Source organism: Trypanosoma grayi (assembly GCF_000691245.1).
Source record: "Trypanosoma grayi strain ANR4 Tgr_99_V1, whole genome shotgun sequence".
In the NCBI taxonomy this organism is placed as follows: domain Eukaryota; phylum Euglenozoa; class Kinetoplastea; order Trypanosomatida; family Trypanosomatidae; genus Trypanosoma; species Trypanosoma grayi.
In genome coordinates this window covers 14,990-31,550 of record NW_008825718.1, presented here as the reverse complement: position 1 = coordinate 31,550, position 16,561 = coordinate 14,990, and the positions used below count along the sequence as shown (strand labels likewise).

At 52.6% G+C, this 16,561-nt stretch overlaps 5 protein-coding genes across 5 annotated transcripts; all 5 read right to left on the bottom strand.

Moving 5' to 3' along the window:
- Window positions 1–1,545: 1,545 nt before the first annotated feature.
- Window positions 1,546–3,303, bottom strand: DQ04_00991130 (hypothetical protein; the record flags this gene model as incomplete). The annotated part of the gene is made up of 1 exon (XM_009310038.1): window positions 1,546–3,303. One exon carries the CDS (start codon window positions 3,301–3,303, stop codon window positions 1,546–1,548), a length of 1,758 nt encoding a protein of 585 aa, XP_009308313.1.
- A 768-nt stretch (window positions 3,304–4,071) lies between these two features.
- DQ04_00991120 (calpain-like cysteine peptidase) lies at window positions 4,072–8,526 on the bottom strand (the record flags this gene model as incomplete). The annotated part of the gene is made up of 1 exon (XM_009310037.1): window positions 4,072–8,526. One exon carries the CDS (start codon window positions 8,524–8,526, stop codon window positions 4,072–4,074), a length of 4,455 nt encoding a protein of 1,484 aa, XP_009308312.1.
- Window positions 8,527–9,167: 641 nt separating this feature from the next.
- Window positions 9,168–9,911, bottom strand: DQ04_00991110 (ubiquitin-conjugating enzyme protein; the record flags this gene model as incomplete). Its single annotated transcript, XM_009310036.1, has 1 exon — window positions 9,168–9,911. The coding sequence occupies one exon, from the start codon at window positions 9,909–9,911 to the stop codon at window positions 9,168–9,170; it is 744 nt and encodes a 247-aa protein (XP_009308311.1).
- Window positions 9,912–10,401: 490 nt separating this feature from the next.
- Window positions 10,402–13,164, bottom strand: DQ04_00991100 (putative RNA-binding protein; the record flags this gene model as incomplete). Its single annotated transcript, XM_009310035.1, has 1 exon — window positions 10,402–13,164. One exon carries the CDS (start codon window positions 13,162–13,164, stop codon window positions 10,402–10,404), a length of 2,763 nt encoding a protein of 920 aa, XP_009308310.1.
- Window positions 13,165–13,456: 292 nt separating this feature from the next.
- On the bottom strand, window positions 13,457–16,372 carry DQ04_00991090 (putative CLIP-associating protein 1-like; the record flags this gene model as incomplete). The annotated part of the gene is made up of 1 exon (XM_009310034.1): window positions 13,457–16,372. One exon carries the CDS (start codon window positions 16,370–16,372, stop codon window positions 13,457–13,459), a length of 2,916 nt encoding a protein of 971 aa, XP_009308309.1.
- Window positions 16,373–16,561: the final 189 nt, after the last annotated feature.

Sequence of the window (16,561 nt, the reverse complement as noted above, 5' to 3'; positions counted from 1 at the left end):
CGCGTCACTGATGAAAAGAGCGCTGTCCAAATCGTTCAGTTGGTGGAGAGCCGATCAACACAAAAAGACACACGAAGTACAGACACACACACAAAAACAAGGGAGACAAACAAGTACGGCAGCCGAAGCAATCAAAACAACAACAACAACAAAAAGGAGAAATGGCAATGGAAAAAAAAAAGCCTATTCATCGTTCCTATAGTAGTCCACATTTGCGATGATTTTGCGCCTTCAAACAGAATGCAACTAAAATACAACTAGCATCACAGCTGGCTTTTCTTTGTTTCCATCCTTTTCGTTTTGGGTCTTCCACTCCCTCCACACACATTTTCTCGCCTCCGCACGTGTGTGCCGCCAACGACATCCGTGACGGGGGCACGCGGCGGGGGAGCACACCGCCTTCGGTTTCCTGCTGCTGCCGCCGCCCTCTCTCCCCCGCTCTTTCTCTCTCAAAGGAGTTGCGCGGATCGCCCCCCACCCCGTCCCACTCCCGAAGGGGCGCGCAGCAAGGGTGCTCCACACGCTAATACGCACGGGCCTCCACTCCGTGTGTACTGCCGACGGTCAGTTGGAATCGCAGCCCGGCGCGATGCCCGAATAAAAAGAAACGACAGAACAACACACGCACACACAGTGAAACAAAGCGAGCAACAGAAAACACAAAAAATCAGTAATGAAAGCGAAAAAGCAAAAGCAAAGAAACCCCCGAGAGACAAAGGCAGGAAAAAGAAAAAGTCAATAGTGAGAGTAGAAAATAGGGTCAATTTCTTCGTTGTCTTCCTCTGTCTGTTTTGTTGCACTTTTTTTTCTTTTTTCTTTTTTTTTTGAGCAACCAATGGCCTGTGGTTCTGACACCGGAGGCTGTTTTCCGCAGGCGCGAGATCTTTTCATTGTTTATCTCCTCGTTCCCGATTGTTTCTACCACAACTTCCATCGTCTTTCCAGCACTCCAAGAAAAAGTAATAGGAAGGGGGGAGAGGAGGAAGAAAACAACCCACTGCAGCACGAAAGGCAAAAAAACAACAACACCGTCGAACAGGAAAGGTATGAGGCGAAAGTGATAACAAAAAAAGAAAAAAATGGAGAAATTGGCGTCTTCGCCCTCTCTTCCCCATCCATACCTGACGGCGCTGCTCTTATTTCCCCTGCCGTTGTTGTTTTATTTGCCGCTGCATCAGTTTCTTTACCGCAGATATGGAAAGAGGTATATTAAGGGGCCAGGGGAAGGAGAGTGCTCGTCCAAAACATTCTAAGAAAAGCAAGACAACACCAAAGTCACTTGTTATCAGTGGAGCCTTGATTTCTGGTAGTTTTCCCTTCCTTCTTTCCTCCTTTTGCCCTCGTGCCAGGAGAGTTACTTCTACCAAAATATGAAGGCCATCAGCCTGCAGCCTGTTCATGGTGACAATCTCATGGCAGGTTGACGGCACCGCGAAAAGAAAAAAAAATGGGTGTGTGTGTGTGTGTGTCAGATTCCCCTGAGACAAATTTCTTGGTTATTTGCCATGATCACACATATGATTCCTGCACACTCCGCAGGCCCCTTTACTGCTGCGGCATATGGGGCATCAACGGCCTCTGGGAGCCCTGCTGCGGGGGATACGAGGGGTGCGGCGGCACGAACACAGCCGGGTTAGAGGGGGACATCTGAGGGAAACCGGCGAAGTTCGGCCCGGGCATCACGCAGGGTGTCATCCCCTTCGCCATGCTGGAGCCATCCCCCAGGCCAGCGCGGATATTGCTGCAGCGCATACACAATACAGTATTGTCGTAAGGGCATATGCACACCGTGTCCATCACGCCAATAGAAGTCGAACACATAGAGCACGTCGTCCCCTCAGACTTTTGGGGAAACGATGGCGGATTGCCACCGCGGAATAGCCTCTCCTGGAGAGGCGATGGAAACGACATCCCCGGATTTCCCACGGCGCCAGCTGCCGCGGCAGCTGGTTTGCTGTTACCCTGGTTCACCTGAACTGCGGGAAGCGTGCCTGGGGGTCCAGCAAACATGTAGAAATTAAGCGGTGGTGCAGGCCCAATGACGGAAGGCGGCACAGTCCCTCCGAACATACCAGGTTGTGGGGCGCCAAAAGTATTCAGGCCAGGAATAGAATTCATCAGTGATGGGCCTCCTGTACCGTTTGCATTAGAATGGAACCGTAGCAAAGACGGATTCAGCGAGTCCCAACCTGGTAGAAATACACCCATTGAAGCTGGCGATGGCCCTGCGAGAGTGCTGCCGTCGTGTCCTGTCCAGAAGGTGCCGTCGGCTCCTGTACCGGTGTTCGCGGCGACTCCAGGGTTCCCGATGTGTCGGTTCGAGCTCTTGTTTCTTTTGCCACCTTGTGTGCGGAGACGCATGTACTGCGGAGTAAGTTCTTCCAGCACGAGAGCCGCCTTTGGAACACCGCGAAGTCTGTCACGCATGAATCCATTGATGAATTCATTCAGGTGTGCCGCCTGATCTCGTTCAACAACCCAAACACATGAAACATCGCACAAAATGCGCTTTGAATATCCGAGAAGCACCGGCAACGCACTGCGGTTGACCACCACAAAGGCACAGGTACGACTCACAGTGTGGCTCTTCACTTCCCCCACGTGGACTGGAACCCCAGCGTCGGCGCCAATCGCGCGGAGGAGGTCTGCGGTGTCATTCTCTGTGTACGTTGAGGGCAACTGGCCAACGAAGACACCAACCGAGCTCTCCTCCATTATAGGCAAAGGCACCTGCAACTTTGATAAATTGGACCGGAAGTTGAGTGCTCTCCCACGAAGTGGAGAGGCCGCAATGGATGCGTACACAGCGGAGCCTGGGCTCTGTGTCACATTTGATGTCGGGGGGCTTTCCGCCTCACTGCAGGGGGAGAATGGCATTGAGGGTTGAGCTTTTATTCCCTGCGAATTCATACAATCGTGCGAGTGAGGTGAAGCATCCACAAGAACGCCGATGCTCCCCAAAGATTCTGTCGGAGCCGAAGAACGCCGCCGCTGTATTTCACAAGATTCTTGAACGTCGATATCGTCAGCCTTATCTAATATGTTTGTCTGCAGTAGACCATCAAACGCCGATAATGCCCTGGGGTCCAACTTGGTGGGCTTTGACGACAGCAAATTGAACTCCCTGTCAGCGTTATCATAGTTGTTGTTGTCGTTGTCCTCTTCCTCCTCCTCCTCGTCTGTCGGCAGCTTCAACGACATGAAGATGGCGTCGAGTGTGTCGCTGTCCCGGTTGATTGACTCCAAGTCAAGGTTGTTGCTGAAGATGTTTTCGATATTCATGGCGCCAAGGGGACCACTCATGAAACGCAAAGCAAAAAAAAAAGAAAACTTCAAGCGGTACAGTGCTCAGAGTTCTCNATGAAGATGGCGTCGAGTGTGTCGCTGTCCCGGTTGATTGACTCCAAGTCAAGGTTGTTGCTGAAGATGTTTTCGATATTCATGGCTCCAAGGGGACCACTCATGAAACGCAAAGCAAAAAAAAAAAGAAAACTTCAAGCGGTACAGTGCTCAGAGTTCTCCCTCACACACTTTAAGGCGGGCTCAGGACCTCCACGGGACAAAAGAGAGAGAGCACCTATGAGAATGTTGTGATCCTCAATGAGGGCGGTATTCTTTAACAAAAATGGGTGGCTCTTTCTCTGTTTCTATGAGCTGTGCGTGGTATGTGGCCTCTTTTCTTCCACCTACCAGAGGAGTGTCAAGCGTATGCTGTGATTGAGGACGCGGTGCAGGGTTTTCCTTTCGTTGTTGTTGTTGTTGTTGTCGTTATTTGGTTTCCGTGTCAAACGGAATTGAGATACAAAGGAAAGGAAGAATAGAGAAGCAACAAGAAAAGGAGAGGAGGCATCGGCGAAGCACAATAAAACCGCAGTTGCACAAACCAGTAGTCCACTCCAGACAATGTAGACGAAGGACGGGGATAGAGGACAAAAAAAAAAAAAANAAAAAAAAAAAAAAGCGACGTATTCATCGCTATCTACATGATTGATCTTTCGTACACATACAAACACACACAATTGGGTATACGCATGCGTATGTGGATGCGGGTGGGTGTACTGCTGCCGTTCCTCAGCTCGCTGTCTTCAGACGGCTCTTGCGTCGCTTGCTGGATTCGTCCTCTCTCGCCCCAAGAAGGGAGATCAACGCAGTTTCGGGTCGTCGAGGTTCCCAGTAGTGGCGCACAATTTCCTTGATGGTTTCTCGGCTTTCGGCACGTTTCTCGTGTTCATGTTTAAGATCCTCTACGAGTCGATGCGTGAGTTCCTGTACCGACGCCTTCAGCTCTGCGGTGTCCGGGTCTTCCTCAATCACCCCGGGAGCCAAAAACGCTGCTGGGGACGACGTACCAGGCCGGGGCGAGGAACGATCGTTCGGGGACCTGACGCGCTGCTGGAGACCTCCGGAGGAAGCGCTCGGAGGACTCTGGTGCAGAGGAGGCGATACCTCCGTAGCACGAAGTGGGAGCAGCTGAATACGGTACTGCGACTCACTTAAGATGGGCGCATGCAAGTAATTCGGTTCGTCTTCGATATCTGTTACCACACGTGGCATAAAAATCGGAGAAATGATCCCGTCCTTGACAACACCGGCGCGGGAAATTTCCCTGCTAGGCGCAGCGCCTTCTTCTTCATGAGGCATCAGGTACGGCAGCAGAATGCCGCGTGGGTTTTCGAGGAAGCGCTGCCTGCTCATACGGCCCTGATCCAGAAGCAGCAACTCCTCCGCTGACGGTGTCATTTCCCTCTGTTTTCCTCTTGTACCACCAGCACGTGGAGCGGAAGATAACATTTGATCGGCACTGATATGATCGATCGGTGGAACCCACGCGCCGCGCAGGCACGCCAAAGGGTCCTTCGGCGGAGCACCACTTTTGACATCCACCTTCGCAGAAAAACTCAAGCGCAGGTCAAAGTCAACAATCAGTGCCTCGTCTGTGGTGTCAAGGAAGAGCGTGGCAGGGTTTGGCACTGTGATGACACCTGGGGACGTGTGGGCTGCACGCTCCGCCGCATTCATGTTGCTGACTGTCTTGCGCTTCTCCCCATTGGCACGCCCCTTCTTTGTAGACACTGCTGACACTTCTCTGGAAGTAGAAATGGCGGCTACGTCCACCTGCGTGGCCGCCTGTTGCTCCAGACGTTCAGCGAAGGCACGCGGGTCAGCGCTGTGCTCCTCAAGTTCCTGTTGGCGCTTCTCACTCGCCTTCTGCTCGGCGTTAGCTCTAAGCGCACGGAACTTTAACTCCTGTGCCAATCGGCGTCGTTCCTCCCACTCCTGGACTTTAGCCTCGTCCAGGCACGCCTCAATGATATATGTGGCGCTCCGCGTCTTTTCACCCGATTCAAGCGTTCCATGCGAAATAAAGAGGTGGTTAGTACAGGTTTCTGAAACATACACAGGTGGTGCCTCCACTCCACTGCGCATCACTCTAACATAGAATGGGATGGGGTCACGTGCATCAAGGTCAAGCAATAGGGTGAAAGCTGTCTGCTCTACTACTGTGCAGGAGTAGGCAAATAGCAGGGCCTGGCTGCCTCGCTTTAACTGTCCCTTTTCTGCAAAGGAAAAAACGCTGTGTGGGATTGACTTGTATGAGTCTAGTGGTCGGTCTGCTGCTATCGTGAGCTTCCAGAGACCTTTGCCACAGAGCAGCGGAGGCTTCTCATGTGCTGCTGGGTTGTCCTTGTCCTCCTGGTTAGAGGACGAAAGGCTGTCACCCGGCCGCGCTGCGCCCTCCAGCATTGTGACCGTAGCAGTCTTCATCAGTATTTCCGCTGTCGCCGCATCTATGAAGGCGTACGCCATCACAAGAAAACCCTGGTGATTGGGTTCCAGTCGCTGGCGCACGAGGCGGCCCACGGCCCCAGTGCGAATAACGCCTGTGTCAAGGTCTAAAAGTAAGACTCGACAGTAAGGTATGGCTGGGATGTCGTAAACCCGTTGTGGTACCTCCTCCATGACTTCCTTCTGAGGTGCCTTTGTATTAAAGGCGCGTGTTTTTGTCCCTTTAGTTTCCTTTTGAAGTATGGCAGGAATGTCTCGGTGAGCGGCAGGATCCTCGCTAGGATCACGCGTAGATACAACAAACGAGATTTCTGTTGGCTCTTTCACTGTAATACGTCGCTTGAACCATACCACTTCATCATTTGGTCGCTCTAACTCGGGGTAAATTCCTGCATCGCTCATTTTGAAGATATTCGCAGATCGTAATATGTCCTTCTCGTCACCCATGACAAATTCTTGTGTTGCGAACAGAATGAGTGCTTGCTGCGGCTCAAGGCCCACAGCTGTCAAGCGAAAGATATGCGAACCACTGGGCAACGTGTGCACCATGCACTGCTGCTTGCCATTTTCGTACATGAAGGTGGAGGCACGACTAAACACGTCACCACGATTCCATGTATACAAATCGAGGCGAACCTCCTTTATTTCCTCGCGCAGCAGTCTGCTGTCTATTGACGGACTTGCCGATTTACCGGAGAGTGGCCGACTCGCTGATAGCACGGACGGTGGGCGGCTTCGTGTTGTAGTCACTCCAGCCACAGGGTGTGAAGGAGCTGGAAAGCTCACAAGGGCAAGCTGTTCTGCCTTGTCGGAGGTCATATGAATCCAACGCACAGTATTTCGTTTCACTGAACTAATCGGTGCCGCGCTCGTCGCCGAGGCCATGGCCTTCTTCCGTGGACCCGCAAACGTGGAGGATCCATCATCTGCCCCAACCAGCCGGTTGCAAAACCGGAAAGGGCTTCCACTCCCCAGTGATCGCCATACCACAAGGTCCAGATGCGCTGACAACTCTTCAAAAGTAACCCACAACGACGGCTGCGATGGTACAGACCCATGGCATGCCCGTTCCATCTCAGCGTGATGAGAAAAGCGAAGTAATTCCCTCACAGCCTCGTCCTCACTCTGAGGCGTCAGCTCCTTTGACATGATGATAGTGTTTGGAGGGTTTGTCGAGATACGCAGCGCCAGTGTGCTGCGAAAAAAGACAATTTCTTGTATGACGAACAGTTTCCGTCGGCCGGCTGTCATGGCAGATACAGCGCAAATAACGGGAGGTGGTGAAACATTTTGCACGCCCTCTTCAATCTGGGGAATTTCTTGACTGCAACCTGATGTAGTGTCCCCAGCCTTCACCTCCCCATTGGCATCATCACTGCCTTGCTGATTTAGTGATAGATGTGCTTCTGGAACTTCAGCAGATGCCGTGTCCTCCGCGGTGGATGCTGAGAAGTGCGTCGTATGGGTGTCACTGTTCGGTAAATCCTTGCGGTACGCGAGCAGGAGAGCACATGCCGTAGCGGGGTGTAGTCGTGGGTCGACATGCTGAGGAATCCACTCACCCCGCAGACACGAGATGATTGTTTCAGGGTCACTGAAGAGAGCTTGACGACTTGGGCCCAACGCCACAAAAATTGCTTTGGCCAGAAGCGCTGGCCAAATCTCTTTTTGTGATGTAATGGTAAGAAATGGCCGTCCCAGCGCGTCCACAGGCAAGTAATCATCAATGGTGACTCTGCGGAAAGCCCCGTCAATAAAGAGACGTACAGCGTACTTCCCGTATGGGTTGTACACGGGATGACAAGTACCAGGAGCGTGCGGATACACTAACTCCCACAGATATTCACCATTCTTTATGGAGGTCTGAGCGTACTCAATGAACTTGATGGCACTGTTGAAGGCATCCATGACAAATGGTGGCGGCTCTGACATCTTCGACATCTCATCTACCTCATTGAGCCTATGTCGCAGCGCAGTACTGTACCCCGACTCGCACGCTTCCACAGGTGTTTCCGCGCAGCCAAGCTCTAGTTTAGGGTCGTAGGCCTGCATGAGTGATTGCAGCTCTCGATACTGCTCCACCACCCGTTCATCCCCAAGACCTTCCCACTTACTCGACGCACCCTCAAGTGCCTGCGGCTCCAACACACGCACAATCTCTGGGAACTGCACGTGCAGTGGAAGAGGAGGGGCTACCGCTTTGGTATCACCCTTCTTTCCACTTGGTACTGCGACAGACTTCACCGCCTCCTCCTCTGCCCTGGCGTCGAAGAGTGTCCGCTCATCGCCCTTGCTGTACGGCGAAAGGAAGGGTGACATGTTTCGGTGCACCATTGGGCGGAATGGAGCAAAAATATTCACTGGGCGCTTCCACTCCACGGCGAGATCTGTCGAAGTGCAGCCCTTGGTGCTGCTGACGAAGNGGAATGGAGCAAAAATATTCACTGGGCGCTTCCACTCCACGGCGAGATCTGTCGAAGTGCAGCCCTTGGTGCTGCTGACGAAGGATACGATACATTCCCTGAACGTGCTGTACTGTGCCTCATCGGGTGTCACGACAATTTTTCCTTCCGTGCTGCGGAGCTCCACCACGGCGCCTGACTTTCGCACCGGCAGGCCGAGGCTGCCGCCCCAATTTTCCTGCTGAATCTGAGCTTCATCCCACCGAGGCAGGCCACCGTTCGGTTGCTGTATCAAAACGCCTGGAGTAAGAGAAGGCTTCTTCGGCTTGGACGCCATGCCAAGGAAGAAAAAAAGGGGTCTATTCCGTCTAACACCTATTCAAGCATGTATAGTAGGATAATATGCATTGCGCACCAAGGCGGAGGAAGAAGTAGGCATTGAAGCAAACTGCAAGTGGACCTCACGCCAGAAAGTTCCTCGTCCAAAGCACCTGCTCGGCACGAGAGAAACGAATACGACGTGGAAGAAAAAAAAAAAAAANAAAAAAAAAAAAGAACAAGAAACACTGTGTAAGTGCCGTAGTTTTCTTCTTTATTCTTTCCTTCCTTCTCCTCCTCCTCCAACCCATTCTCCGAATTCGAACCATACTTCTCTCTACCATTGGTCCAACCGCTGGGCGTGACGCACAAGCACACATACTGGCGGAGGGGTGACGCGTGCCAGCTGCGGACACACAGCACCCGCACATATGAAAGTTAGAATAATAGTCAAACAAAAAAAGAAGATCAGAGCTGATGAAGACTTTAAAGGAGAAAAAACGAGTCGGGTGGGCATTTTAGGAACACGCATGGCGAGCTTCTCCAACAGCACCTGCGCACAGCGCCTCCGTACGCCTTGTTCTTCTTTTCTTTTCTTTTTTTTTTTTCATTCCCCCTTCTAACCTTATGTCGCCTTCTGTGCTGTCGGGGAATACTGTATCACATCAACTGTTCCATTATGGTGGCCACATCCCCCTTCGCCTCAACAAGCATGTTAAGCAGCTCCGTGTCCGACTTCTCCGGGGCGAGACCCATTTCCCGCAGCTGCCGCAGTTCGTCACTAAAGCGGTGTGGCGCAGCCTGTGCTCCCACCTCAGGTTCATCTTCGTAGTCGATTTCCATCGTGGAGGCGTAGTTAATAGGGAGGTCCACACGGTCTTCCTTCTGTGGGGGAACGAAATTCTGCGGAAGCTCAGACAGTGACTTCGTTGCTAGCTGATGACAGAATGCATTGAATGCTGTGCGGTCCTTGCGGTACTGAACAAGCGCGGCGACGTTTGCGGGGGCACCAGCATCCTTTGGATCGGGGTCACTGAGGAGTGAGACAACCGAGAGGAGAACAGAGCGGATTGTCTGGATGGGTGTCCAGCGCATCATGGCAGTCTCCTCCGTGTTCATCTCATCCTCGCCGGGGGGATGGAGGATGGAGATGCACACCTTCCCGTCCGTGTACACGTTGGGGTGCCAGATAGACGACAAAACCTTGAACACTGGCGGCTCCATCGGAAAGTCTCGCGGAAAGCGCAGCTCCGCCTTGTAAATACCAGGGGCGTATGGCGTGCCCTGAGGTCCGGCAAACCACACAGTCCAAATGAAGAGATCCTCTGACTCAACGCGGAAGCCAGCGGGGGGACTCAGCGTCAGTTCTCGGAGTTGCTTCTGAAGATGAGGAATTGCCGACATCTCCTTCCGGTGGGCCCGACCAATGCTGCAAAACACGATCGACAGAGTCTGAAAGGCTGCTCGAGAACTCCACGAACCGTCGTTATATGCATAAACAGATTTGAGCGCAAAAGTGCAAGCATGAAAAAATGCAACAAGAAGAAAGAGAAGAGATGATAGAATTGTGATCGCGTTGAATCTTCATACATGCAGAAACATAACTGTACATATATAGACACACACTGATATGCAAACTGCGATGAAGAAATACTTAAGAGGCAAAGAGCACCAGGCTAAAAACAAAAAAAAATGTGTGCACAGTAATGCCCTTATCAGTGAAGCCACTTTAGAAAGAGAAGAAAAGCACGCACAGAAAGCGCTTTCCACTCCACAAGCAAGACGAACATCACCCATAGGCATTTACATGCCTCTTTTGCCCTCCCTTCCCGCTCCCACTACCACTATGACCACCACAATCATCATCATAACACTCTTCGAAAAATTATTATCATTAGTATCCGTCATCGCTTTCGTCGTCGATATCACCATATTGCCACATCCCTTTGTGACCGCGACGGGCAATATCTTGCGCAGCCTCGTGACGTTTGTACTCCTTCGGATCAACGAGCTGTGCTCCGCGGTCAAGCAACGCAACACCCCGCTGTAACAGAATCTCACTGAGCGAAGAAACATTTTCATTGACTGTCACTGTGGCATAGATGTTGCCTTGACCGTCACGGTACACTTCCTTGGCAATAACAGGCCCATCAGTATAGTCGTATACAGTGTCACACGCGTAGCCCACATTGACCTCAGCAGAGGGCACCTTTGCCTTGAGGAACGCGAGCCGCACCAGCCGCGCAAGTGGTGGGGTATCACGAGCAACGGCAAACTCAGGACCACGCGGTATAGCCCGAAGATCCTTCACACGCACCTCTGATCTTGTACCAAAGTCAATGAAGAGTACAGTAATGATCGAATCGTTCTTCTTTGCGTGGAGGACCTTGGCGCGGTGCCATGACTTATCGCTCTTGTACTGAGCAACCACAACTTCACCGCGCTTTGGTGTGTACTCACTGCCAAGCGAAGCCGCTTGCTTGGCAAGATCCTGCACCATCTCCATGGCAGTCTCCGCCTCCTCTGTGCACTCTTGTAGGTAGACGGAGTATCCGTCGTCGCCCACTTCCGACAGTACATATGGGGCAAACTCCGCCTTGGGGCCTGACGAGCGGGAGTACGACGTAGGGGCATTGGCGTTGCGCTCCGCCTCCAGCTTCACTGCGCGCTGCGGAATTGTCGCGCCCTCGGCCCAAATATTTTTCTTTGCGCTTTGTGCCCTGCGCTCTGCATCAATGAGCTGCTGGAGGAATGGAAGACGCTCTGCGTTGGCCACCGTTCCCAAGCCGGCCTCCACCGTTGAGACGGCGAAGTTGGTGCCATCAGGAAGAAACACAGAAGAAATGAAATTACCCGCTTTATCAGCGGTATATACCTGAATCTCTACCTCCATTTGTTGCAGCATATTAATGGCAAAATTCTTTGACTCTTCAGCACAAGGATCCGGTTTTTCCGAGCCGCCCATTGCACCCATAGGGGTGATTATGCCCGCAACCTTAACCGGAATCTGGAAATGTTCCTTTGGTATGTATACACGGAGGGAACTGCCACCAATCACCACATCAACAATACCTTTTAACATTGGTGGGCGGCTGCCCTGCATGCCACGCTGAAGAAAGCTAAGGTAGTACTTCCCACGAGCGTTACCCAGGTGGCTTAGCTCCACAACCTTCACTGCAGGGGGCTTGTCCTTGCTATAAGTACCGACACCGTTAGCACGAGCTCTTTCGTTAGCGCTTTCCAGCAACGAGGCAGCTGAGCATACGTCATTTCTGCCGAGTGAAAAAGTCGCGTAGCCTGTCTCTAGGAGAGAAACTCCGACATTTGCCCCTGTTTCAGGTATTGTCACAAGCGCCACTGGTCTGATTTCTTTTGTTTCGGATATTTGGCGTGCATATTCAACATGCACAGAGACCCGTTTGCCAATGTAATGTGTACGCAGGAACTCCTTTGCCTCCCACTCGTAGTCACTGTAGGTGACACGGGTCTCAGGAGAGCGGCCGTCCTGCTCCCGCGTGACATTTTTACTGGAGCGCACACCAGCCAAGGATACGCGTATAATCTCCCTCGTTTCATCCGAACGCACAGCAAGGGTATCACCGTTGATGATTTGTACAACAACAGCATTGAACACCAAAGGACCCTTGTACTCGGGCCCAGCATTGCCGTTTGCGTTTGTGTTCACCACAGGAAGCCCGGGAGCGGCCGGAGCGGCAGATCCGTAATTGACTTGAAGTGCGTTTGCTGTCGTGGGCTCCTCGAAATTCTTCCAGAACCCTTGGCGTGCAGCCCGGGCCTCGTTCTCAGCGGCCTGCAATTCTTCAGCTCGGTTCGTGTGGCTTAATGTAACGGGGTTGATTCTCACAAACCCACGTGAGAGTAGTTCATTCTGGAAGACACCTTTGGGAGAGGTGACGGAACCCAGAATGTTTCCAAAACGGTCAACGCCCTCAAAGACGACTTTTACCTTGCGGTGTAGGAGGTAGCGTTCCGTGTGGAAGCGTGCGGCTGTTGAAACAGACATACAGTCTGCATCTTTCACGGTGACACCAGACATGTGCACAGCCACATGCGTGGGGCCAAACCCCTCCGCAGACACCATGATGACCGTCGGCAGCAACACCTGCTCCACACGCACTTGAACCTCCTTCGCCTTAAGTCTCTCCCCAAGTTTAGCTGTTTCCTCAAGGCTGAGATCAACTAGAGTGCGCACGTGGCGCGATGCATTGGGGGCGAAAAGACCCTTCTTCGCTGCCTTCGCCTCGTTCATGAGCGCGGTGTATTTTGCAAAGAGCGACTTGTCCATTCGGGCGGGGGGACGTTCAGGAATGGTGGCGAAACCATTCTGCAAGAGCACGACAGCGGCGTCCTCCCCACTTGTGAGAGTTAGGCGCCCGGCTCGCCGCTGCAACGCCTCGATAACGTAGTCCTCCACGAATTTCACAGGCTTCCCAATAAATGTGGTGCGCATCAACTCTACCGCCTCAAAAGCACACGGGTCCTCTGGACCAAATTCACCACTCGACGTTCGGCGCGCAAGCTTGGGGGCTTGAATAAAACTTATCGCAATTTGCTTCAGGTTGGGGCCCTCTGGCGTAGGGGGGCCAAGAAGCGTCATCCGATCGGCATTATCTACCGCGAACACAATGTAAGACATCTATTACTTTCGCACACTTTGTGATCTTATGTTTTTTTTTTCGTTTTCCTACCGGTCTTCTTCCGTTTTTGTTTTTTTTGTCAGAATATGTTGCTTCGTCGCTTTAACTGGCGAAGAAGCCCCGTAAAAAACAAGACGTTATCGACGAGCAGAGGCACACACATGACGAGAGAGATCAATAATGCAAAACACATTCGTTACACATCCACACACAGATAGGTAGAGAGAGAGAGAGAGAGAAAGAGACTGTTGTAATTTACAATAGGCCACTACGGGCCCCTGCAACTCCACTCTATAGGCAGCCAGCCTCCTGCAGGCCCATGGCACGCATTTCGCGTGACATGTCGCGTTGCACCGTCGCACCCCGCCATTCCGGCATCCGAGCGGATGATGCCATATTGTAATAAATGGAAACGAGTTTCCGCTGACTTGCTGTCAAATCCACTAGGTATGGCAAGGCGACAGTGTCCAACGCCATCCATATGGAGACGCACGTCAGGACTGCGGTAAGACGCACCTCTGAGACGCTGTGCTGAACAGCACGCACAACCACACCACTTACGCGACGGAGCACCGGTTCACTCAAAGCTTCAGGAGGGCCATTCTGTGCTGGTGGATGCCCGTTAATATCGTTGTTGGCACAGTTGCTCTGCAGTAACACTACATTGCGTCCGTGTTGATCAAGCAAATGTTCCACGGACTCTAAGAGTGTAATCCAGCCCCTGGTACTTTCATCACGGTTTCCAAGTAGCCATATATCTAAGCTCATGGCAAGTGCATTAAGGCAGTGGTCGATCGTGTAAATACCGCTACTGAGTATCACCTGCAACAGCGAAGTTGCTTCAAGCTGCACTTCAGGGAACGCATCGTCGATGCCGGTACGTGCCAAAAGGATGACGCGCTTTAGGGAACGACTGACAGGTCTCTGAAGAATTCTGTTCCCCACCGTCGTCACCAGAACTTTGACGCCGCGGCACCTCACGGTGTGATCAGGCTCAATAGACTGAGGAATCAATTTCTCCAACTGCATTAAGAGTCGACCAAAGACATCGAGCCACAGCTTCGGGTTCGTTGCAATCATGCTATTGATACGATCCAAAACAGCACAGGTATCCACAACTCCGCATGCTTCATCCAGTCGATCTAGCAAGTCTACGACATCAACGTCTTCGTACGTCACTCGTCGTGACAGAGGCACCGCCGACGTGGATGTTGGGTCGTAGTGTAATGAAGCCCGAGTGTGCTGCGAGGGTCTCTTTGAATTAGGGGAGTTTCGCGTGGCTGATGCCCCACGAACACCAACAGCACCAGTTGCAGCAAGGGATTTTTGTTTTGCTCCTTCCAGTCGACCGTCGACGGGCGAAGCACTGCGCATCTTCTTATGGGTTGCCGCCTTCTTGGCGGAAGCACCCGCTGGTGTAGACCGTGATGGTCGCACCGTCGGCGATGCATTCGGCCTCTTTGCGGACTCCGAGGACGCATCGCCGCGGCGCCCGAGCGCTTCTGCGAAGGGAGACCGGACATGGGGCGGGGGGTGCTGCAGTTGCCGCTCGCCTGACGACCGTCGCCGGCACTCCTGTGCGAGGTGTGGCACGGCTGCCTCGAGTGCGTCGACAATCGTTTCTCGTTCCTCAGACGTAAATTGAAACAGCACACGCAGAAAGGTGTTTTTCGCGACTGCGTAAAGCACTGTAAAGGCCGCAACTGCCGCCTTGTGCAGATCGCTGTTCCTTCGATCGCTTTGTAATACAAACAGCATTCGTGTCATGGAAAGTTTTAGCGGTGATAGCTGGGAAAAATGATCTGCGTTCTCGGTGTACAGGTACTGGGCGTACTCGACAGCCTGCAATTTCACCTTTGGTGCCACGATATCGCCAAGGACACGATAGACAGCATGCGCCACATCATCTACAGAATTCGTTCGAATGATGGCTGCGAGGAGCTCACGGGACGCACTGGACAATGCCTCCTTGTTACCACTCACGTTAATAAGGAGGGAAGCCACAAGCTCCGGCATCTCATTCTTCAAGAGAGCGGGCGCAGAACGCATTACCATCCCCACCGCCTGGATCGCAGCTTGAGACACACGGCAGTTCGGATCGTTCAGTCGAGGAAGGAGCAACTTTACGCATTCTGTCTTCTTGGGCAACTGAGGAAATTCCGTTGAAAGCCTTTGAAGTCCCAGAAGGCGCTGCGACCACAACGTGCTCCGAAGTGCATCCTGCACTAACACCCAACTCTCTGCTGCATCCGATGGCGTATTCTGGCTAATTTCACCTTTAATGAATTTATCTTCCTGGTGCGATTTTCCTGCTACTGGTGCCGCTAAGAGGTGAGGTGAATCTTCCTTTGTAATACCTGTGTCTGCCCTGCTGCGTGCTTTAACAGCTGGTGTTGGCGGCGGCCCATCGACCATGGCAACTTGTTTCTTCAGCACGTTCCCACGCCGCTCACGGTCTAGCGCACGCTTCACGGGGTTCTCAAGTCCCTTGTACAGCACTCCTGCTGCCTCCGGTTCGGCAGCGTGGAAGGTCCAGTAACAGCGACGCGCACGAACCCGCACCTCCGCGTCGGCGTCCACCAGACCCTCACGCAGCACGCGACCGACGGCGTCAAGGTACTTTGAGAGGGGGAACTCATCGTCCTCGTTCTGTCCCTCCTGGACAATGAGCTGCAGCACACCAAAAGCACTTCGCCGCATCGCTGCGTGTCGGGCCGTGCAACCACGAAGGAGCTCTGCGAAGGAGCTGGCGCCAAAGCTCTTTGTTCTCGCCAGTGTCTCCAACGCTTCCATTGCAGCAGTGATTGAGGTCCGCTTGGTGCGTATTGTCAGCTGCAGAAGCGCTGGAACAAACCACTCACTCGCAACACGCCAAGCCGGACGGCTGCTAGAGTGCTTCGCAAACGCGGCAACGACAGCACACGCTTCATTGCTAAGCACCGTACGCATCTCTTCAATGTGGCGCAGGAGTGGAACCTTCACATACGTACCCATGAGTGACAGAAATCCGTGGCGCTTCGATATGTCAGCTCGGGCGAGTTGACATAACCGCTGCAGCGCCACAAGACGTTCCTCCCAGTCATCCGCGCCAGTCGCGTCCTTTCTGCATGAACTGAGAACATCAGAAAGCCGCTGCACCTCTACACACAACTCACGGTCATTCATTGCATTTGTGGAAGACGCATCCTCCACTTTTTCCGAGGGCATAGCCTAGACACGTTGGAAGCAGCAAACTTCCTGGGAATAAGAGCTTCAATGTGTGTTCTAGTTACTATTGCGGGGCGCAGCTTCCCACCATAGTCGCCATAAAAAGAAGGCACAAAAGCGAGACACTTGTAAGATTGGAAAAGTCACTCATAAAAAGAGAAGTAGGGAGAAAGAACTGAATTAATCCCC